Genomic DNA, 22,500 nt, shown 5'->3' with positions numbered 1-22,500 from the left:
AGCGGAGTCTTCCACAAGATCGGTTGTCTTGAAATGTTGACCTAAATAACTGATGGAAGCCTTAATCAATATCAATATAGCCAGAGCAATCAGCGGGTTAAGCGTTTTATCTGGGTGAAGGTCAAGTCGGCAGACCGCTTTGCAATGTTCAAATCCGTAAGTAGAGAAGTCTTTCCTTTCGTAGTTTGCTTTTTAAGGTTTAGAATATGGACATTCCAGTTATTAGTGTGGTTTTGTGCTTTTTGACCATGAGTAAAACGCCCAAAATCTTAGAGAGACCCTTTTTCTTAGAAGTTCTAAACAACATGTCATGTCATGCAACGGATCTGTCTGTCTGTCTCTGTCTGTCTCTCTCTGTGTCTCTCTGTGTCTCTCTCTCTCTCTTTCTCTCTCTCTCTCTCTCTCTCTCTCTCTCTCTCTCTCTCTCTCTCTCTCTCTCTCTCTCTCTCTCTCTGGCACCTTTATGTGGAACTCCATACCTAATATAATGTTTGGTCGCAATAGACAGGTGGTCGCGATGAAAAGTGAACTATAGAAACAAAGCTGGTCGGAAATACTTTGAGCGGCCGTAATGGGGAGATGGTCATTATAGAAAAATGGTCGGCAGGTCAGGTTCAACTGTAAATTAACAAGTCGCGTAAGGCGAAAATACAATATTTAGTCAAGTAGCTGTCGAACTCACAGAATGAAACTGAACGCAATGCCATTTTTCAGCAAGACCGTATACTCGTAGCATCGTCAGTCCACCGCTCATGGCAAAGGCAGTGAAATTGACAAGAAGAGCGGGGTAGTAGTTGCGCTAAGAAGGATAGCACGCTTTTCTGTACCTCTCTTTGTTTTAACTTTCTGAGCGTGTTTTTAATCCAAACATATCATATCTATATGTTTTTGGAATCAGGAACCGACAAGGAATAAGATGAAAGTGTTTTTAAATTGATTTCGACAATTTAATTTTGATAATAATTTTTATATATTTAATTTTCAGAGCTTGTTTTTAATCCAAATATAACATATTTATATGTTTTTGGAATCAGCAAATGATGGAGAATACGATAAACGTAAATTTGGATCGTTTTATAAATTTTTATTTTTTTTTTACAATTTTCAGATTTTTAATGACCAAAGTCATTAATTAATTTTTAAGCCACCAAGCTGAAATGCAATACCGAAGTCCGGGCTTTGTCGAAGATTACTTGACCAAAATTTCAACCAATTTGGTTGAAAAATGAGGGCGTGACAGTGCCGCCTCAACTTTCACGAAAAGCCGGATATGACGTCATCAAAGACATTTATCAAAAAAATGAAAAAAACGTTCGGGGATTTCATACCCAGGAACTCTCATGTCAAATTTAATAAAGATCGGTCCAGTAGTTTAGTCTGAATCGCTCTACACACACACACACACACACACAGACACACAGACACACAGACACACACACGCACATACACCACGACCCTCGTTTCGATTCCCCCTCGATGTTAAAATATTTAGTCAAAACTTGACTAAATATAATGAGATGTGTGTGTGTGTGTGTGTGTGTGTGTGTGTGTGTGTGTGTGTGTGTGTGTGTGTGTGTGTGTGTGTGTGTGTGGGTGTGTTTTGGGGGTAAAAACAGCTGTCGCTTCAGAAACCGTCAAACTAACAATGGTGTTAACAGTTAAAACGTCAATGCACAAGCGATTTTAAATAGACGTAAAAATTAATATATGCAAAAAAGGGTTCTGAAGGGTTCTGAACCCTCAAACCAACAGAACACTGCTGATCTTGTGATATTGTGATTACAAAAAGAGCTATCACAAAATAATAAGTTGTGCCTACCAAGTTCTCTGATATAATGCATCACATTGTGGCGTTTTGTGTGTGTGTGTTTTTGTTTAGATAGCAAGCTGCTGCCATTCTGTTGTAAATGATATCCAGGGACGTACGGACATTTCACACGCACACACACACACACACACACACACACACACACACACACACACACACACACACACACACACACACACACACACACACACACACACACACAACTGCATTGTATTACTGGTAGAGACCAACTTGTCTGCACTTAAAACAAACACAAAATGTGATCTAAGTCTGAGGTAAATACGAATATCTAAGCCATTGTAATACTCAGGTTGAATCGTCAGAAGTTACCTGTTATCCTCGGCATGGAGAGCGTATAGCCTTCTCCATCTGTAATTATATCCCGGAGACTAAGGATGACATAGATAAACAGTGGATTGTATAATTACCAAGAGTAGAAAATCTCTCTGTCAACATGATATTTGACAGTTTTTGTTGTCTTTTTGCGAATTTGGATAATGAGTGTTCATACACGCCACGTAACGGAGTAATTTCTTGCTGTTTCAGTCGTGGACATACATTTTTATGCCAGTTTCATAGACGTGTCAGGTCTTTTTCTTTTACACATACCACGCATGTTACAGATACATCTTGATTCTACTGCCCGGGACGATGCGCACAAATCGTCATGAGTAAGAGCGACAAAAATCTTGATGAAATCTGAGTCGTAATTTTGGATTTTTTAACAATGTCTAAATGGCATCTTGCTTCCAATTGCTGCGAGGATGCGTAAAGATCGACATGTGTTAGACCGGAAAGTGAGACACTGTTTCACGTAACAACTGTATGCATCTCTCTAAAAAAAAAAAATAAAAAATAAAAAAATCTGTCTTGTTTATTTTTAATTTACGCTTTTTGTGCGCACTGCTGACGTATTATGCAGCCATGTCAGCGTGTGTTATTATTTCTTTTATCACGATGGTATCAAACCACGAGTCTACCGCCTAATATACAGAACAAACCTGATTTACAGTAGGAGATATGGCTCACATAAACATACCACACAAAAATCACTAGATGGAATCCAATCGGTTTGGAATCAGAACAAATCAAATTCATCCAGTAGGCGTACATACTCGCTTCAGTGGCGATAATTATTGTGTTGTGGTTATGAGTGGAGACAGACCATCTGTCGCCTGTGACCACCGGAGTACGGACAACGATAGGATATATTCGTGAATAGATGTTGCGTGGATAACAACCGAACACTCAAAACCAAGACAAACATGAGGGTCATTCTCATATGTGACCCTCCATGAGTCGCATGTCATCTTTTCATGATTTTCATATTTTTACATTTTCCCAAAGAGTTTGTTATGCTCTATCCAGTGGTGAAAACCGTTTTAGAAAAGAGCGAAAACTTGTTGAGTTATAAGCCTGTGACTAAGGTGACCCTCACACTGTTGCCAGACACACGCCGGACTTATATTAGCCTAGCGCAGAGCCGAGGGAGGTGACGTGCGACTCATTCCGTGGTGGAGGGTCACATATAAGCTACTCACAAAAAGTTAAGGATCACTTGCACACAAATTCATAACTTTCCAAATAAGAAAGCCAATGCGTTGGTATTTGGCAAGCGTTTAATTCAATGCTTTAGTGATAACGATACAACATTTCCTTCAAGTTTGAGCAATCGTTTGGTCTGTACATTTTATCAAAGTGTGTACGTATCGAAATTTAATTTCACAAAGTCGTTGAAACCACAAGACATGGCATTCAGATGCTCCCAAAAGTTCAGTAATGCGTGTAACCGCCCTGGCTGTTCTGGCACTCGACGCAGCGAGTCCTCATAGAGTTCACCAGGGTGGTGAAGATCCTCTGTGGAAGCGCCTGCCACTCAGCCTGCAGCATCTGGTAGAGGTGCTGGACATCCCTGGGAGGGGGGAGGTTGCTCCTCACTTTGCGATCCAACTCATCCCAGAGGTTCATAATCGGGTTGAGATCGGGACTGCATGCTGGCCACTCCATTCTGTTGACTCCAGACTGCTGCAGGAAGTCGTTGACCACCCTTGCCCTGTGGGGGCGAGCGTTGTCATCCTGATGGACAGCCTGCGGTCCCATCTGCTGCAGTGTAGGCACAGCCAGCGGTCGAAGGATCTCATCCCGGTATCGGAGGCCAGTCAGGTTACCCTGTACATGAAACAAGGGTGTTCTGTGGTGAAGGCTGAAGGCCCCCCAGACCATTACAGAACCTCCACCAAAGGCCACCATTTTTTGGACAGTGGTGTCAATGTAGCGTTCCCCTTGGCGCCTCCAGACCCTCAGTCGGTCGTCGTTGTGGTTCAGGGTGAAGCGTGATTCATCACTGAACAGGACCTGGGACCATTGCTGACGTGTCCACCTCACGTGACGTCTTCAGAAGACGCGGCGTGCTGCCCTATGGGCTGGAGTTAAGCGTGACCGTACAGCTGGGCGACGAAAACGGAGGTTAAACCCATGAAGGCGATTCCGTATGGTCTGCTGGCTGATGTTGATGTTAGTAGCCACCCTCCGCTGCCTTCGAATAATGCTGGAAGAGACTGTTTTTGTTTGCAAGGCTAGTCGTTCAATGAGACGATCTTCACGTGTAGTTGTCTTCTTTGGTCGCCCAGGTCTGCGTCTTTCCTGGACCCTCCCAGTGGCTGTGAAACGTTGAATCAGTCTGACAATGACCGAGATGGACACGTGAAGTCGCCTGGCCACTTCTCATTTTGGGACACCATCTTGGAACCATGCAACAGCTCGTCCCCTCTCAAACTCGTTCAATTTTCGCCGTGGAGGCATTGTCAGATAATGCCTTATACTGGTGGTATGTCTTCTCAAAAAGCCAAGCAAGTGACAGCATCTCACACATAAACAGCAGTGCTTGCTCATGCATAATGGTTTTTCCATGTGGCTTGTGCAATGTGTTCGGGATGAACGGTCCAAAACAAGGTCCTTTTTCGCAAGTTTCCGCTTTTTCTTTTGCTACCAAGCTCAGTAGTAGAAAATCCCGTGCAATTTTCCCACTAACACAACATTGCCCACTTACAGCTGAACAAGAATTCATAACACTTTGGTTTGACTGAGAAATAAATAACAGTAGCGAACTGATTTTATTGAGCACCTGTTTTCTCATAGTGATCCTTAACTTTTTGTGAGTAGTGTATATGCGAGTCGGAACGTCACCTGCGTGACATGGTGGTATGTAGTATGAGTTACATTCTAGTCTTGCGTGTGCACTCACGTTTCTGTGTGTTCATTTTTTGGGGTGTGTATAAGGGATTGTTACCCTGGATATAGTCCCTAGTCACATTATGACAGGTATGTGGTAGTGATTTTTACACCCCCGGTATAGGGGTGTGTATAGGATTCGGTCGATGTGTTTGTTTGTTTGTTTGTGTGTTTGTGTGTTTGTGTTCGCATATAGATCTCAAGAAAGAACGGACCGATCGTCACCAAACTTGGTGAACAGGTTCTATACATTCCTGAGACGGTCCTTACAAAAATTGGGACCAGTCAAACACACGGTTAGGGAGTTATTGGTGGATTAAGATTCTACAAGGACTTATAGAGGGACATATTAATGGTCAAAGGGAAATAACCTTCTCAGTTGGTGGCAGTGAGAATGGTAAGGACGGGGGTGTTTTTCCTACCTCGGAGGAATTTCTTGTTTTCTTCTTCTTCTCAGCCATCAATATTCCGTCGAATATAAAACAAGTCGCGTAAGGCGAAATTACGCCATTTAGTCAATCAGTCGAACTCACAGAATGAAACTGAACGCACTGCATATTTTTTGACCAGACGATACAGCTTCGTTAATCCCCGCGGCAAGGAAATCGCTGACACTTTTCACGTGGAAAACGCAGTGAAATTGACAAGCCAGTGTCGCGCAGTAACGTTTGCACTTAGCAGGAAAGGGCGCTTTTCCGTATCATTGTTTAACTTTCTTAGCTTTTTTTTAAATCCAAACATAACATATCTATGTTTTCCGAATCAGGAAACAATACAGAATAAGATTAAATCATTTTTTGATCGATTACTCAAATTGTAATTAGAATTTTAAGATTTGTAATGACCAAACTCATTAGTCATTTTTAAGCTTCGAAGCGGAAATGCAATCCCATAGTTAGGGCTATAGAAAAATGAGGGTGTGACTATCCCGCCTCAACTTTCAGAACAAATCGGATATGACGTCACCAGACATTTATCGTACAAATGAGAGAAAAAAAGATTGCATAACATCTAATCAAATAATTGTAACGATCCTAAATTTTACCTGCATTACGCCAAGTATGTAGGCATAAGATCCTGAAAGTTTAAAACCAATATGCCGGGTCATTGCTAAAATAAAGCGCTTTTTGTAAAGGTACCCCTCAAAATTGACGCAAAAACGTCCCGTTTTCGTTCGCTTGTGCGATCGACACCTGTATTAGTACGAATGGCATAACACAAGAAATACGCAAGATAGCCAGACAAAACAACCTGTTCGGCATAGATATTGATTTGAATTTGCCCTCGTATGTAAAAGTTGCCAAGTTGTGCCTTTCCTGAATTTTCGTCGAATTTGTAATTGGTACCTTTTGTTTTTGTCAGGTCAATTTTTGTCAGGTCAATTTTGTGGGTATCCTTATTTGCGCAGCGGTCAAGTGAGCCCTGTAAAAGAAATCTTTGATCCGAAAAGTTTTCCAGATAGCCAATTGAAGTTTCTTTAATTGTATAGAACGTTTTAATGAAATGACACGGGATTTTTTTTTATCTTGTCGCGTCACAATAATTTGTTCTGCTAAGTTTAGATGCCTGCTATTTTCCTGGCTCTCTTAGCTTGTTGTATTAGCTTTTTGACCTTTTTACTTTTTAGACTTTTTACTTCATCTTTTAAATAAAAACACGTGAATATCATCGATTCGCCATCATTTCAAGAGCCTGTCTTGTGAAAGTTCCCATTTCGGGAAAATTCGTGTATGTTACGAGCACGTGCGGCCCAGGAAGACACAATAGAAAATGTCTGTCAGCAGGATCTCACCAGCTGAAATGTCGATCGAAGTCAGAAAGCGAACAATTACTTCACTCCTTATTCTTTGTCTTTTGCATTGTGCAAGAAGAATGGTGTTGTAACCCAAGATGGAAAGACATTTTAGTATTTCAAAATAGAAATATAAGATGTACGTGAGAACATGACCTTTACAAAATGGTAAGTTGTTTACTTGCATGTACTGGTGTAGAGCATTTCAGACAGAGGACTTGCTTTTGTGACAAAAACATTAAATTCTGCACAAAAAGGAGCTGGTGTTTCGAAAGACTGGATTTAAAAACAAGTCGCGTACGGCGAAAATATAACATTTTGTCAAGTTGTCGTACTCACACAATGAAACTGAACGCACTGCATTTTTTTCACCAAGACCGTATACTCGTAGCATCGTCAGTCCACCGCTCGTGGCAAAGGCAGTGAAATTGACTAGTCAGAATAGCGCTGAGCAGGATATAGCACGCTTTTCTGTATCTCTGTTCTTTTTAACTCTCTGAGCTTGTTTTTAATTCAAACATATCATATCTATATATTTTTGGAATCAGAAACCGACAAAGAATAAGATGACATTATTTTTAAATCGATTTCGGAAATTTAATTTTAATCATAATTCTTATATTCTAAATTTTCAGAGCTTGTGTTTAATCCGAATATAACATACTTATATGGTTTTGGAATCAGAAAATGATTAGAAATAAGATGAAATTGTGTTTGGATCGTTTTATTACAAAATAATTTTAATGACACTTTAAAATTTTTAATGACCAAACTCATTAATTAATTTTTAAGCCTCCAAGCTGAAATGCAATACGGAAGTCCGGCCTTCGTCGAAGATTGCTTGACCAAAATTTCAATCAATTTCATTAACAAAAATGAGGGTGTGACAGTGCCGCCTCAACTTTTTACAAAAAGCCGGATATGACGTCATCAAAAACATTTATTGAAAAAAGGAAAAAAAATATCATTCCCAGGAACTCCCATGTGAAATTTCATAAAGATCAGTCCAATAGTTTACTCTGAATCGCTCTACACACCCACACAGACACACAGACACACAGACACAGACACAGACACAGACACACACACACACACACACACAAACACACACACACACACACACACACACACACACACACACACTGGGTGGCCGAGTGGTAACGCACTTGCGCTCGGAAGCGAGAGGTTGCGAGTTCGACCCTGGGTCAGGGCGTTAGCAATTTTCTCCCCCCTTTCCTAACCTAGGTGGTTGGTTCAAGTGCTAGTCTTTCGGATGAGACGAAAAACCGAGGTCCCTTCGTGTACACTACATTGGGGTGTGCACGTTAAAGATCCCACGATTGACAAAAGGGTCTTTCCTGGCAAAATTGTATAGGCATAGATAAAAAAAATGTCCACCAAAATACCCGTGTGACTTGGAACAATAGGCCGTGAAAAGTAGGATATGCGCCAAAATGGCTGCGATCTGCTGGTCGATGTGAATGCGTGATGTATTGTGTAAAAAATTCCATCTCACGCGGCATAAATAGATCCCTGCGCCTTGAGTCCGAGTCTGGAGATACGCGCGCGATATAAGACTTCATATAACATAACACACATGTATACACAACGACCCTCGTCTCGGTTCCCCCTCAATGTTAAAACATTTAGTCAAAACTTAACTAAATCAAAGAAACTACAATGGGAAGAAGGATAACTTCCTCATTGGGCATGCTTAGAAATGAGAATGGCTAAATACGAGTTATTCCCCTTTTCTACATGCTGACCAGGCTGTCTCCTGCTTTGTCATGACTAGTACAGTCGATCTTTCTCATGCTGTGACTTGCTTTATTTTCACATTTTCGGTATTTAAAACAGCAAACACACACACACACACACACACACACACACACACACATACACTGAAGAAGTTTCCATTCTGATTCGGTTATTTTATTTGGTGCTATATGTTTGCTTCACATTGTTTCTTCTTTTACATTGCTAAACACATCCATAATGCATGCATGGCTCATTCGAAAGAGGGCAACTGAATAACTGATGCCCAATAGCAATAAATACTGAACAACTGAACAATAAATAGCAATAAATGATGACAGCGCCAAGTTTTTAAGTACAAAGTGAAATCATGTGACTGGACAAAGGCACAATTACAAAATACAAATAAAAAAATCGAGGCTCATTTTAAATTAAGTTCTCAGCTCATGGGGAAGCATAAGGTGACCCTAGAAACCGAAATTAGGAGACCTCCCGCCCCCAGGGCAGACTCAGGCATGGGAATTGAAAATTGTAAAAAAGGCGGAAAATTTATAACTAAAAACGCGAAGCGTCAAGTCGACGGCGCGAAGCGCCTAGCCTTACTAGGGGGGTCCGGGGGCATGCCCCCCCGAAATTTTTTTCTCCAAAGAACCCAGATGGTGCAATCTGGTGTCATCTGAGCTCCAAGTTTGCCATTAAATTCTGTTTTTAGAATCAGAGTTTTTAGTACAAAAATGTACCAAATTTTGCTTACATGTATTATATATGGTTTAAATTTGTAAAAAAATTTATCTGTTGAGACAAACAGGAAAATGTAACTTGTGACACAATCTGTGCAATCTGGTTTACTTTCAAACATAATAGTTCAATAACTGAGGCGGGCGGTAGCAGTGCGTGAACAAAGTACGGAAAGTTTTCGCGGGCTTTTGCGCAAAGGCCAAAGTAACCGGTGCTTTTTTTGTGTGCCTCCCCCCTTTATTTTTTCGGCGGACACTTTTGCATTTTCGGCGGAACAAAAAAAAAATTCGGCGGAAATCCGCCATTCGGCGGACAATTCCCATGCCTGCAGACTACAAAAAAAAAAGGGGGGGGGGGGGGGCTAATTTGTGAAAAAGGAATCGAAAACTGTATACATGTATTTAGTTAATACCCCAAAAATTGTATAGTATATACAATGTCAGACCCTAAAGAAAGTTTGTTAGTCTTTGCTTAGGCAAAACAAAGCAAAATAGCCTGTTTACGGTATCCCGACCAACCCTATTTTTCTAGACCAACCCCAGACTTTTTTTTTGGCATTTGGAAAAAAAGAAAAAGAAAAAAAAATCAATTTTGTTCCTGTTTTTTTTTTGCAAAATAATTTAAAAAGATGGTTATAAAATTTTTTTAAGAAAAGCCGACCTACTGACCCTCTTTTTGTGTGCCTATGTTACTGTAAACAGACTAAAAGGTACATCAGAAACAACACACCAGGGAGGGTCCAAAATTGTATCAAAATATAGATGGTAGGGAATTCAAAATAAAAAAGACAATAGACAAAACATGTACTTCGGCTCATAGAGCCTTCTTTAATTTTTGACTCATTAAGTCCATGCTCCGAGAGTCCTTTTTTTAATTTTGAATTGCCTACCATCTATTTTTTTTATACAATTTTGGACCCTCTTTGTACGGAGAGAGTTGGCAATTGTTAATCACATTCTCTCATCTCATTGACTCTCCTTCAGCTCCTTGGTAACATGCGTTCCCGTCTCTGCCAGGATTGGACACAGCAGCAGATAACCGGTAAATATGTAACAGGCATAAATGGCAAAATAGCTCGCCTCGCCTGATAATATATGAGACAACTGTTCTACTACAAAGTCTTTCTTGGGAGGCTTGGCTAATTTACTCGCTCGTTTTACACGGGGTTCCATCGTTTTCTTTTCTAATCGGAAAACCTTGCTCCTCAGTTTGTTGACCTTCTGCCAAAGTTCCGCTTCACGAGGGGATGGGGAAGATGACGACTTTGATGCTTTACATCCTATGTCCTCCAGGATCGCCTGAATGTCATCTAAAAAAGAAAACACACATAAAATAACATAACCATAACAAGTTACAACCTGGAAGAAATTAAAACACGTGTAATTAAATCACAAAATGAAAATAAACAATAGCGTAGGAAGGCAGGCCAGAAATGAAGTGTATTAGCAACTATGGATACGATGTGGAACAATGATGGAATTGACCTTGTTTGGTACTGAATGGGTGAGGCCATTAGAACTGTACCCACGGAATACGCGCTATATAAGCTTCATATTGATTGATTGATTGACTGATTGATTAGGACAACAGTACCAGGTAAACTCCTCACACACCATGCCTCTTTCTTTCTTTCTTTATTTGGTGTTTAACGTCGTTTTCAACCACGAAGCTTATATCGCCACGGGGAAAGGGGGGGGGGGGAGATGGGAATAGAGCCACTTAATTGTTTCTTGTTACACCATGCCTCTAACAGGATATGTTTCCCATCTTTACGTGTTGGAACTACAGGTACAATTTCATCCATCCATGCATCCGCCCTATACAGCTTCTTCTTCTTCTTCTGCGCTCGTGGGCTGAAACTCCCACGTGCACTCATTTTTTTTGCACAAGTGGAATTTTACGTGTATGATCGTTTTTACCCCGCCATTTAGGCAGCCATACGCCGCTTTCGGAGGAAGCGTGCGGGGTATTTTTGTGTTTCTAAAACCCACCGAACTCTGACATGGATTACAAGATCTTGTGCTTGCGTGTACACACCAAGGGGGATAAGTCACTAGCAGGTCTGCACATAAGTTGACCTGGGAGATCGGAAACATCTCCACACCAGGCGACCGCGACCGGGATTCGAACCCTCGACCTTCCGAGTTAATAGACCGACGTCTTACCACCCCGCCACAGCGCCCGTCACCCTATACAGCAATTATCAACTATGTAATGGATGGGTTTAAACATTTTTTGATGTCAGGGTGTTCTTCATGGTTAAAAATCTCTTACCTGGTTGAACAATTTGTGCATCAGGCGACAGGTCGGTGCTGGCTTCATTTGTAGCTACCCTTTGCGATGGTGGCTTCCTCCCACTAGCAACCTGCAAATGCACAGCTCTTTAACTGACAAACTCACAACCAACACCCAGTCACAATGAAACAATTCTCCCAATTTCATGGCATTGGTCTTAGGCCACACAAAAAAGTGTATGTTTCTCGTAAGGCAAAACAAAAAATAATCTGTTTACAGTATCCGGACCGACCCTATTTTTTTCCCACCGGCCCTAGACTTTTTTTGGGGCATTAAAAAATGAAATTAAAATATTCAGATGGCTAAAATACAAAAATAAAAAGCCGACCTACCGACGCTATTTTTTGGGGGCCTATGTTACCTTAAACAGACTTTTTTTGTGGCCTAACATGACTAAAGGTGGAGATTTTTTTTCTAAACTTTTTTTTTTTAAACCATCTTTTTAACTTATTTTGTTGAAAAACAGGAAAACAATTGATTTTTGAATACCCCTTTTATTTTTGAAAATGCAAAATAAAAGTCTAGGGTCGTCGGGAAAACATAGGTAGGGTCAGGTGACCAGAAACATACAACTTTTTTGTTGTTGACGCCGACCCTATACTTTTTTTGCCATTTGGGGCTGTTTTTTGGCAAAATAAGTTCATCATATCATCATAATCAAGACGTCGATCCAAAATAAGTAACTTTTTTTTGTTGGCCTTATCATTTTTTTGCGCTAAATGCAAACAGGCATTATTTGATGGGAACAATGCTGGTTTTTTTCAATTCTTACATCAGCCTCAAACTTGTCATTACTCAACCTGCATTTAATAGTGTGCTTCATTGGTTTGCAAAAACCTAAAACCAATAAATAAATAACCTTCGGTGGTGGATTGGGCACTGCAAACAATGTCGGGACAGCATTCCACACAAGTGATCACCTAGAGCTCTCTGCAGGATTGTTTTACTGGTTGGCCTCAAAGTGATCAGTACAAAGCTTGAGACCTTGAACATCAGCTGGCAGCAGCTTTTCAAAGTCCTCTCGCCTTGTGAATTGCATCCATATTCTGCACCTAGTTTGACAATAAAAACAACAATGTTATTGTTAAACTAAGCAAAAAGGAAAGACAAAAAAAGCTAAATCAGATCTTCAGTCTAAATCTAACGCTCTGCCTGAACGCAAAACGGATGAGTGATGTACCTTTGTACTGTAGTTTTCCCGTAAGCAAGGTTTGATAAAGATTTCGGCAAATATGCCCACGGGTAGTTTGTCATCAAGTGTAAACTGTTGTTTTGTACTGACTGCTGACTCACACTCACAGTCGTAAGTACAGTGTACAGGCACAGGTACACACGCAGACACACGCGTACATAGTACAGCTAGTACAGAAATCTCAGGATGAACCGATCCATGCTATGTTTGTAATATTTCATTTGCATATTAGTTCTATAAATACTGTAGTATCATAGCAGACAAAAATGCCCAGAGACAGTTGGCTTAAATCTGAGTGAGTTGACTCGAGCCATTGCATTCTCATTCTGAAGAAGGTAAACCTGATGAAATAATCACTGCACAACCCACCTTTTTTCTTCTTTAGGGAACTTGTGGAAAGTTTTCCCGAAGCAGCTCTGTTTGTAACGGGCGTTCTTGCAACAAAAAGCCGAGCACAATTTACCACCACCTCGCACGCGATCGGTACCTACGCGATCCGCCATTTTGTTTTCGCCGTCAGCATGTGACTAGGGACGATAACCCACAAACACTTTTTCGCATTTTCTTCGCAAGTTCCACGTCTTCCTTATGTACAGTGTTTGACTAAATGTAAAGACCACTGTTTTCTTTACTGCGGATATATGAACTTCTAAATGCAGACCTCTTCAATGTGTAATAGATGACATAAAGCCTTTTCAGGATACTACATTTGGATAAAATAACGCGTTTGGCGCATATCGTTCAGCTGAGACACAAACAGTGATACAAATGTACAGTAGGGGGCGAAAGAAACGCACCACATTCGCCACACTGTTGCAAGTGATTTTTCTTCATTTTCAAATTGTCGTAACATATGAACCAGAGAAGGTACATCATAAAGAAAAACAGATTCGTGGAGAATATTGTACTGGCTGTACTATTAGTGCATATTTTTAATCGTTTTATTTTTTTTAACCTTTTCATAAATTGTGTAATACGGGGTAGGGGTCAAGCGGGACGTGATTGCAAGAAAACGTGTCACTTTGACACACCTAAAAAAAATCGTAAAATAGCATATTTTTCAACCCGGTAAAGACAGTGGTGTAGTAAATGTATCCATCTACACGATAATGTATAATACGATTTATAGGCCAAAGCGTTATATGACCACAGAAGTGAATATAAACTTAGCATAACAATTATTGCGACAAATGTTGCACCCCTTTTCAAGCATTTTTTCCAGTGTCATTTCAGTTAAACTTTCTATGCCATTTAAGGCCGTCAACTTGACTGTGTTGCATACCTCCCAGATCAAAGATTTCTTTAACAGGGATCACGTGGCCACCGCTCAAATAAGGGTATCCCCCAAATCGACGTGACAAAAACGGAAAGGACTAATTTTAAAATCTATTAAAAAAAATTTCATAATATGCTCAACGTGGCAACTCTTACATACGAGGAGAAAGTCAAATCCATTATCTACCCAGAACATGTTCGTTCAGCTGGCTTGCGTATTTCGTGTGCTATGCTATACCTGCTGATGCAGGTGTCGATCGCATGAGGGGTCAAAAGCGTGCGGTTTTGCGTCAGTTTTGACGGGTGTTATTACAAAGGCCTGCAAACGCACTCGATATTTTGTTGGATTATTACCGGGCCACTGAACCAGTTTTGTGGATATGCAGGTCAAACTCGTGCTTTTTGTGTGTTATGGATTTGTCATCGGTGCACAGAGGAGTCCTCTTAAATGCACAGGCCTTCTTGTGTAAAAGATTGGGCACACCGCCTTAATTCGTGCTTTTCTGTGTTATGGATTTGTCATCTGTGCACTGAGGCGTCCTCTTAAATGCACAGGCCTTCTTGTGTAAAAGATTGGGCACACCGCCTTAACTCGTGCTTTTCTGTGTTATGGATTTGTCATCGGTGCACGGAGGCGTCCTCTTAAATGCACAGGCCTTCTTGTGTAACAGATTGGGCACACCGCCTTAACTCGTGCTTTTCTGTGTTATGGATTTGTCATCGGTGCACGGAGGCGTCCTCTTAAATGCACAGGCCTTCTCGTGTAAAAGATTGGGTTCACAATCTCAAATCTGATCAGACTTTTACATGGGATGAGGCCATCCCTCCACATTGACAAATACCAGTAATCAACAACCCGAGTTTCCTCCGAAAACGGCGTATGGCTGCCTAGATGGCGGGGTAAAAACGGTCATGCACGTAAAATTCCACTCGTGCAGAAACACGAGTGTACGTGGGAGTCTAAGCCCATGAACGAAGAAGAAGAAGAAGAACAACCCGAGTGATTTCTGTGCAGAGTTTACACTGATTCAATTCAGATTTAGAGCTCAGCTAATGAGCGAAGCCGCAAAGAGATCAATACAATGTAACGAAAATCAGCACGTCAGCACGCGGTAATTCGACGGGCGAAGCTAATATCAAATAAAACATTTAGTCAAAACTTGACTAAATGTAAAAACGGAAAGGACTAATTAAAAATCGACGAAAAATCATATTTTATGCACACCTTGGCAACTTTTACACACGAGAAAATTACAAACCAAATATCTAACATGTTGTTTTGTTTAGCTGGCCTGCGTATTTCGTGTGCTATACTAATCCTTCTGATGCAGGTGTCGATCGCATGAGGGGTCAAACACGAGAGATTTTGATGCAATTTTGAGGGGTACTTGTACCACTACAAAAGGCGCTGTATTTCAGTAACGACTCGGTGGAATGCTTTGACACTTTCAGGATATTATGCCAAAATACTTGACGTACTTCGAGTAAAAGATCGGATAGTTACATGTATTTATTCATGTGTTCTAATATGCAATATTCTGGAAAATGTTTTAAAACCGTCGTAAGAATTTTGACTTGCGTCCGAAAAAATCACGTCTTCGCATGTGTACAGAAAAATGATTGATACAAACAGTGCTTGGGCCAAACAAAAATATATGTTGGTTTAGGGTAACCCGACCGACCCTATTATTTCCCTCCGACCCTAAAACTTTTTTTGTCATTTCTCAACAACAAAAAATCCACAAAAAACAACCTCTGGCACATTTTGCGAACCATACCGAGACTAAAAATAAAACAAAAAAATTCTCAAAAAAGCCGACCTACCGACCCTTTTTTTTGTGTGGTCATGTTACCCTAAACCAACATATATTTTTGTTTGGCCTTAAGTTTCATTTTCATGTATCTACTGGTTTTAATTTGCAAGGCCTGCACAAACACACTCGATATTTGTTGGATTATTTCCGGGCCACTGAACCAGTTTTGTGAATATGCAGGTCAAACTCGTGCTTTTTACATTTAGTCAAGTTTTGACTAAATGTTTTAACATAGAGGGGGAATCGAGACGAGGGTCGTGGTGTATGTGTGTGTGTGTGTGTGTGTGTGTGTGTGTGTGTGTGTGTGTGTGTGTGTGTGTGTCTGTGTGTCTGTGTGTCTGTGTGTCTGTGCGTGTGTGTCTGTGTGTTTAGAGCGATTCAGACTAAACTACTGGACCGATCTTTATGAAATTTGACATGAGAGTTCCTGGGAATGATATCTCCGGAGGTTTTTTCATGTTTTCGATAAATTCCTTTCATGACGTCATATCCGGCTTTTTGTAAAAGTTGAGGCGGCACTGTCACACCCTCATTTTTTAATCAAATTGATTGAAATTTGGCAAAGCAATCTTCGACAAAGGCCGGACTTTGGTATTGCATTTCAGCTTGGTGGCTTAAAAACTAATGAATGAGTTTGGTCATTAAAAATCGGAAACTTGTAATTAAAATTATTTTTTATTAAACGATCCAAAAATAATTTCACCTTATTTTTCGTCATTTTCTGATTCCAAAAACATATACATATGTTATATTTGGATTACAAACAAGCTCTGAAAATTAAAAAATGTGAAAACTATGATTCAAATTAATTTTCCGAAATCGATTTAAAAACAATTTCATCTTATTCCTTTTTTTTTTTTTTTTTTTTTTTTTTTTTTTTTTTTTTTTTTGACCTCAGTTGCATGCAAGGTTGCTTCAACCCATCTTTTTTGCCTCTTTCTTCTTTTTTTTTTTTTTTTTTTTTTTTTTTTTTTTTTTTTCTTTTTGGGCGGTGAGCATATCCTTCTTCATCGGTCTCTTTTTTTTTTTTTTTTTTTTTTTTTTTTTTTTCTTCAATGAAATTTGAATTTTGTTTTCTTTTGCATTACAGGTTACATTTCCATTAAATTACTTTTTAATTCAACAGCAATCTAGCTAAGGACAATGGGGATACACCTTTCGTAGCGCAAGTTCTTGTTGAAATACAATTTCCAATGGAATATGCGATTTAGTTTTCTTAACTTTGCTAATGCACATTTTTGCTATCAATAAAACATGGTTAATTAACGCTGATTCCTGACATTTTTCGATTCCGAATAATACATCTGTAATAGACAATAAGAAAGCCCGACCTGTCAGACTGTTCAACATTTTTTCAATATAAGTCCAAAACCTTCTAATTCGGGGACACTCATAGAAAAAGTGTTCCATGACATCCAAAATATGTGGGCACTCGTTACAGTTTTTTGTTTGACTTACTTTCATTTTATGTAATAAAATATTGGTGGGATATAAATTGTGACAAATTTTCCATTGCAACACACGCAGGCGCACTTCTTTTGTCACCTGTCGTGGCAACAACCACGTCTGTTCGACAAAAACAAAATCTAGTTTTCTTTTCCAAAAATCGATTGCATGAGATTTTTCAATGCTATAATTCCGTTTTTTCTTTAAATATAACTTAATTACCTTGGGTTTGCTTTTAAACACATTCAATTCATCATCAGTTATATCTACATTAACTATATGTGCTGGGTTGTCTACAATCCAATCTTTCCATTGTTTTGGAATTGCATTCATCACAGCGTTGTATTCAAAAAAGGTTATTGCAGGGTTTTGCTGCACAGTGATCTGAACATCTTCACATAACAGAAACTGATTTCTTTCAACATTCAACAAATCATTTATAACATTAAAACCTTTCTGGCGCCATTTTACAAAATCCAACACTTTACCTTTAAACTGAACCAGTCTATTATTAAATAACAGTTGATTACCAACATCATTTCTGTCAACTTCCTCTAAACCTACTTTATTTTTATTATCAAGATATGTCAAAAATACCTCTTTCCAAAAATCATTTTGAACTTTTTCGATTCCTTGTAATTCCTTTTGTGTGCAATTAATTTTTGCCAAATGATTAAAATCTGTTAATTGTTGAATGTGCCATTTTGGGATTGCACTCCAATTTTCTCGACCTGCTTCATGCAACCGTCCAATCCAATTTAAATAAAACACTTTCTGTATATCAAACATATTGATCATTTTCAATCCACCATGCTCATATTCAGACTCCATAATTTTCCTTTTTATCTTTTCAAAAGCTTTTTTATTACTATATTGTTTTTGCCATACAAATTTGTATAGTTTCGTGTTTAGCTGTGTGAGAACTTGCTTTGGAAGACCAACAGTCTGCATAATATACACAAATGGGGAAGTCATAAACGTTTTAATAACTGTTATTTTTCCCTGTATACTGAGATCTCTTTTACTCCACTGTTTAATCATGGCATCAAGACTCTCCATTTTGAATTTCCAGTTTTCCTCGATGTCTTTTGCCATTTTACAACTACTAAATTTAATCCCTAAAATTTTAATCTCCTTAACAACGTGGAAAGGCAGATTAGGTTCCGTTGGTTCTCTCCCCATTCTTAAAGCTTTCGTTTTATCTAAGTTTAATTGTAGCCCTGAGACTTTGCTAAATTGGTTCAATATGTTCATTGCCATGTTAGCATCATCTCGGTTTTTTAAAAACAGGGTTGTATCATCTGCCATTTGTTTTATCTTTATGACCGTACCATCCTGATTAATCATGTTCGGTGTAATTATTCCAACTATAGGGCTGTTTCTTATCTTAATCGCCAACAGTTCTACCGCCAAGACGAAAGCCAACGGCGAAAACGGGCAACCTTGTCGAATTCCACTAAATACGTTAAAACTCTCCGATAACCAACCTCCATGATTTATACAGCTTGTAGTACCTTTTATCAAAATCTCCACCCACTTTTTAAAACTAGATCCAAATCCAAATCTGTCAAAAACATTAAGAAGTAGTGACTTTGATATACTGTCGAAAGCTTTTTTAAAATCCAGGGCAAGCAGATAACCCGCCTTTCCACTAACATTAAAGTAATTAACCGCATCGTCAATCGTTCTAATCACTGTTGATATATTTCTGTCTTTTAGGTAACCAACCTGATCTACACTGATTAGTTCATTAATTACTAAACCCATTCTTCTTGCCAAAACTTTAGCTAGAATCTTATAATCAGTATTAGTTAAAGTAATTGGTCTCCAATTACTTAATCGTTCTCTATCCAAATCTTTTCCTTTATGCAACAATATTATCACCCCTTGATTTTGCGTATATGATAACTCTTCCCTTTCAAATGATTCATTAAATGAATCAACAAGCAATCTGCTTATCTTGCTCCAAAATACTTTCATGAAATCAATAGAAATTCCATCAACCCCGGGGGCCGAGCCATTTTTCATGCTACACAGAGCGTCGGCTGCTTCTGCGGGATTTACTAACCCCTCACATAAACGTGACTGTTCTTCACTAAGGCGTGGAACAAATTCTTGCGACAAAAATTCCATACTATCTTTTACCGTATTTTCAGAATCAGTTTTCAGACTATACAAAAGTGTATAATATTCTTTTTGTTCTTGTAAAATCAATTTCTGGTCGGTTATTGTATCAAACGCTACAGTGCTGAGGCGTGACATAATGTTTTTCTTCTTTTGTCTTTTTTCCAAGTTACAAAAAAATTTTGTGTTTTTTTCCCCCTCTTCTATCCACTTCACCCTAGCTCTAACCTGTGCACCCCTTGCTTTTTCTAGTTCTAATAATTCTAACTTTTGTTTCAATTTTAGTAATTCTGTTTGCAACCCATTATTTTCAATCTTATCAATCAATAATCTTTCCAGTTCTCTTAGGCGGGTTTGTAACCTGATTTCTTCATTTTTCCTATTACACGACTGTTTTTTACCAAATTCAATGCAGAAATTTCTTATCTGTACTTTTGCCAATTCCCATCTGTTTATTGCTGAGGCATCATTCTCGGCTTCTTCAACCAAAACATCCAGAAGTGAATTCATTTGTTCCAGAAAATGTTGATTTTTCAAATAACTGTTGTTGAACCGCCAGTAACCTGGACCTCTAATAAAATCCTTGTCATTCATTTCGACAACAACAGCTTTGTGATCTGAACTTGGAACACAAATATGATCTGCTGATACACACGATAACAACACTCCTCTAGATACAAAACAATAATCAAGACGCCTGGCAACAAAGGGGTTAAATCTGTTCCAGGTATAATCTTTTTCATCATCATGAAAGTATCTCCATATGTCAGTTAAGGTATTGGTTAAATCTGTGAAAACTTCAATTTCTCTGTTACTATGAGGCCGGCCAGAAATAATGTCAAGTTCATTGTTGACCACACAGTTAAAATCACCACATAAGATAAACTGGTCGGTTTCAAGTTCATCCACAATATTTCTAATAGAATGGAAAAATGCCATTTTCTCATTTGATTCATTTGGAGCATACACATTTATAATATTAATGCACTGTTTTCTGTATTCTACAGAGATAACAACAACCCGTTCTTGTTTTTTTACTAATTCAATTTTTCCATCAAAATGTTTTGACGTCAAAATGACCTCACCCTTACTGTAACATGTTCCAGCTTGTGCAAATACTTCCCCTCCCCATTGTTTTTCCCACAATATTACATCTTTACAACTTATGTGTGTTTCTTGCAAACAAATAATATCAAACTTTTTTTCTCTCAAAAATTTAAACAACGTTGTTCTTTTCCATTTGTTTCTCAGTCCTCTACAATTCAACGAACATACACGCAGTTTACTCGCCATTAGGGCATGATACGTTGGTAGTGAACGTGGTCATATCAAGTCTACACAGACTAAATACCAAAATCGTGATCAAAGGGCTTGTCCGTAATCCAGTCCAAAATCGAAATCCAAGTCCTGACACTGACAACCCGTCATCCCCACCTCTCTCTTTCATCAGGTACCTCTCCTTCACCTTCTACCCATCCCTCTCCCTCCCCCTGTTCTTCTCCGTTGTCACTGTCTGTTTTATCACGCCTTGGAAACTTGTCCACGGGTGAGCGGTCCTTCTCTCCAGAAAGGCGACGCTTAGGTGTTGTTGATCGCTGTCTCCCGTGCTCCACGCGTTGCATACTCATGGATAGGGTGAGCTGTCTTCTGTCGACTGGTGTTTTCTGCTCTTTTCTCCCTCTTGACAACACCTGTTTACCTCCACCTCCCTTCCCCTTTGTTTTGTCTGTACCATGTTCGTCTTTGTCAGTTTTGCTAACGCTTGGCACGTGCAGCGCGCTGTCATGTGTGGCTGCACTAGTGTCAATGGAAGACTGAGCCTCCACTACTGTCAGTGCGTTCGTCTGTGCGTTCGTCTGTTTGTCTGTGTCTTGTCCTGTCATGTTCTGCACTGTGTTGTTTCCGGAGAAAGCACAGACACTGTCCCCACGCTTATGCCCCGCCAACTTGCAAGCAAGGCACACCACATCATTTTCACACACAGAGACATGGTGGTTGGTCTGCAGGCATTTTGAACATACAATATCTTTTCTCACTGTCTTCTGTTCCCTATGGTAGATCTTTGCCTGAAACCCGGCAACAGCGAGTGTTTTCTCAAGGGGTGTTTTGGGGACGGTTATGAAAACGAACCTCCTCCCTGTCTGAAACCTTGTTAGCTTGTTGTCTTTGTCTCTGTAACACTCAAGTTTAATGGCCGATCTTAGCTCACAGCCTGTCTTCACGATAGAGTGTTCAATTTCACTGTTTGCCACTGAAATGGGAATATCTGATACCCACAGTTTTGTTGACGGCTCTTCGGTTCCAGAATCATCACGCAGAATGAAGGGGTTAGTGTGAGACACTTGCAATGTACAGTTGCGAACATTCATACCTTTGATGAGCAACTCATTTCTGGCTGCTTGCGTAGTCGGGTATATCCGCCATAAGCCACGGATGTCCTGAGCGCCTGTAATGGACCCCCGACCAGCGGTCCTCTCTGCTGCCACACACAATTCCAAACCTGTTACCACGTCCTCCTCACTGCGAACTACATCTCTCTTTCTTAGAAAGACCGGCAGTACCGCTTCCATTTTCCGTAACGGGAGAGCGCACAAAAACGAAAACACCGGTCTCTGATTCAGCGTGTTGCGGAGCGAGCAAAAAACCGTGACCTCTCGCAGCGGCTGTCGCTAGCCGAATCTTCATCTTCATCTTATTCCTTGTCGGTCCCTGATTCCAAAACATATAGATATGATATGTTTGGATTAAAAACAACCGTCGCGATATAACCTTCGTGGTTGAAAACGACGTTAAACACCAAATAAAGTAAAGAAAGTAAAGATTAAAAACAAACTCAGTAAGCTAAAAAGAATAGACATACAGAAAAGCGTGTTATCCTGCTCAGTGCGACCACTACCGCACTATTCTGCATGGCTTGTCGATTTCACTGCCTTTCCCACGAGCGGTGGACTGACGAAACTACGAGTATGTGGTCTTGGTGAAAAAAGCAGTGCGTTCAGTTTCATTCTGT

General features: G+C 39.7%; 1 protein-coding gene and 1 long non-coding RNA gene across 4 annotated transcripts in view; one reads left to right on the top strand and one right to left on the bottom strand.

Annotated features, from left to right (window-relative positions):
* LOC138980664 (probable peptidylglycine alpha-hydroxylating monooxygenase 1) overlaps window positions 1-22,500 on the top strand; it is a 51,461-nt gene that overhangs the window by 756 nt on the left and 28,205 nt on the right. Inside the window, exon 1 of one of the 3 annotated variants that reach the window (XM_070353574.1) lies at window positions 4,999-5,029. The exons of the other annotated variants lie outside the window; for them this stretch is intronic. Within the exon in view, the coding sequence (XP_070209675.1) occupies window positions 5,024-5,029 (6 nt within the window). The 5' untranslated portion in view covers window positions 4,999-5,023. Of the gene's footprint in view, window positions 1-4,998; window positions 5,030-22,500 lie in introns of those variants that run through there. 3 annotated transcript variants of the gene reach the window in all.
* On the bottom strand, window positions 8,768-11,776 carry LOC138980511 (uncharacterized). The gene is made up of 2 exons (XR_011460360.1): window positions 11,619-11,776; window positions 8,768-10,653 (listed from the first exon to the last, which is right to left on the bottom strand). It is a non-coding gene; the product is annotated as an uncharacterized lncRNA (long non-coding RNA).

Source organism: Littorina saxatilis, linkage group LG1 (assembly GCF_037325665.1).
Source record: "Littorina saxatilis isolate snail1 linkage group LG1, US_GU_Lsax_2.0, whole genome shotgun sequence".
Lineage (NCBI taxonomy): Eukaryota > Metazoa > Mollusca > Gastropoda > Littorinimorpha > Littorinidae > Littorina > Littorina saxatilis.
Note: the sequence above shows the minus strand (reverse complement) of the source record. Positions and strands in the feature narration are given on the sequence as shown.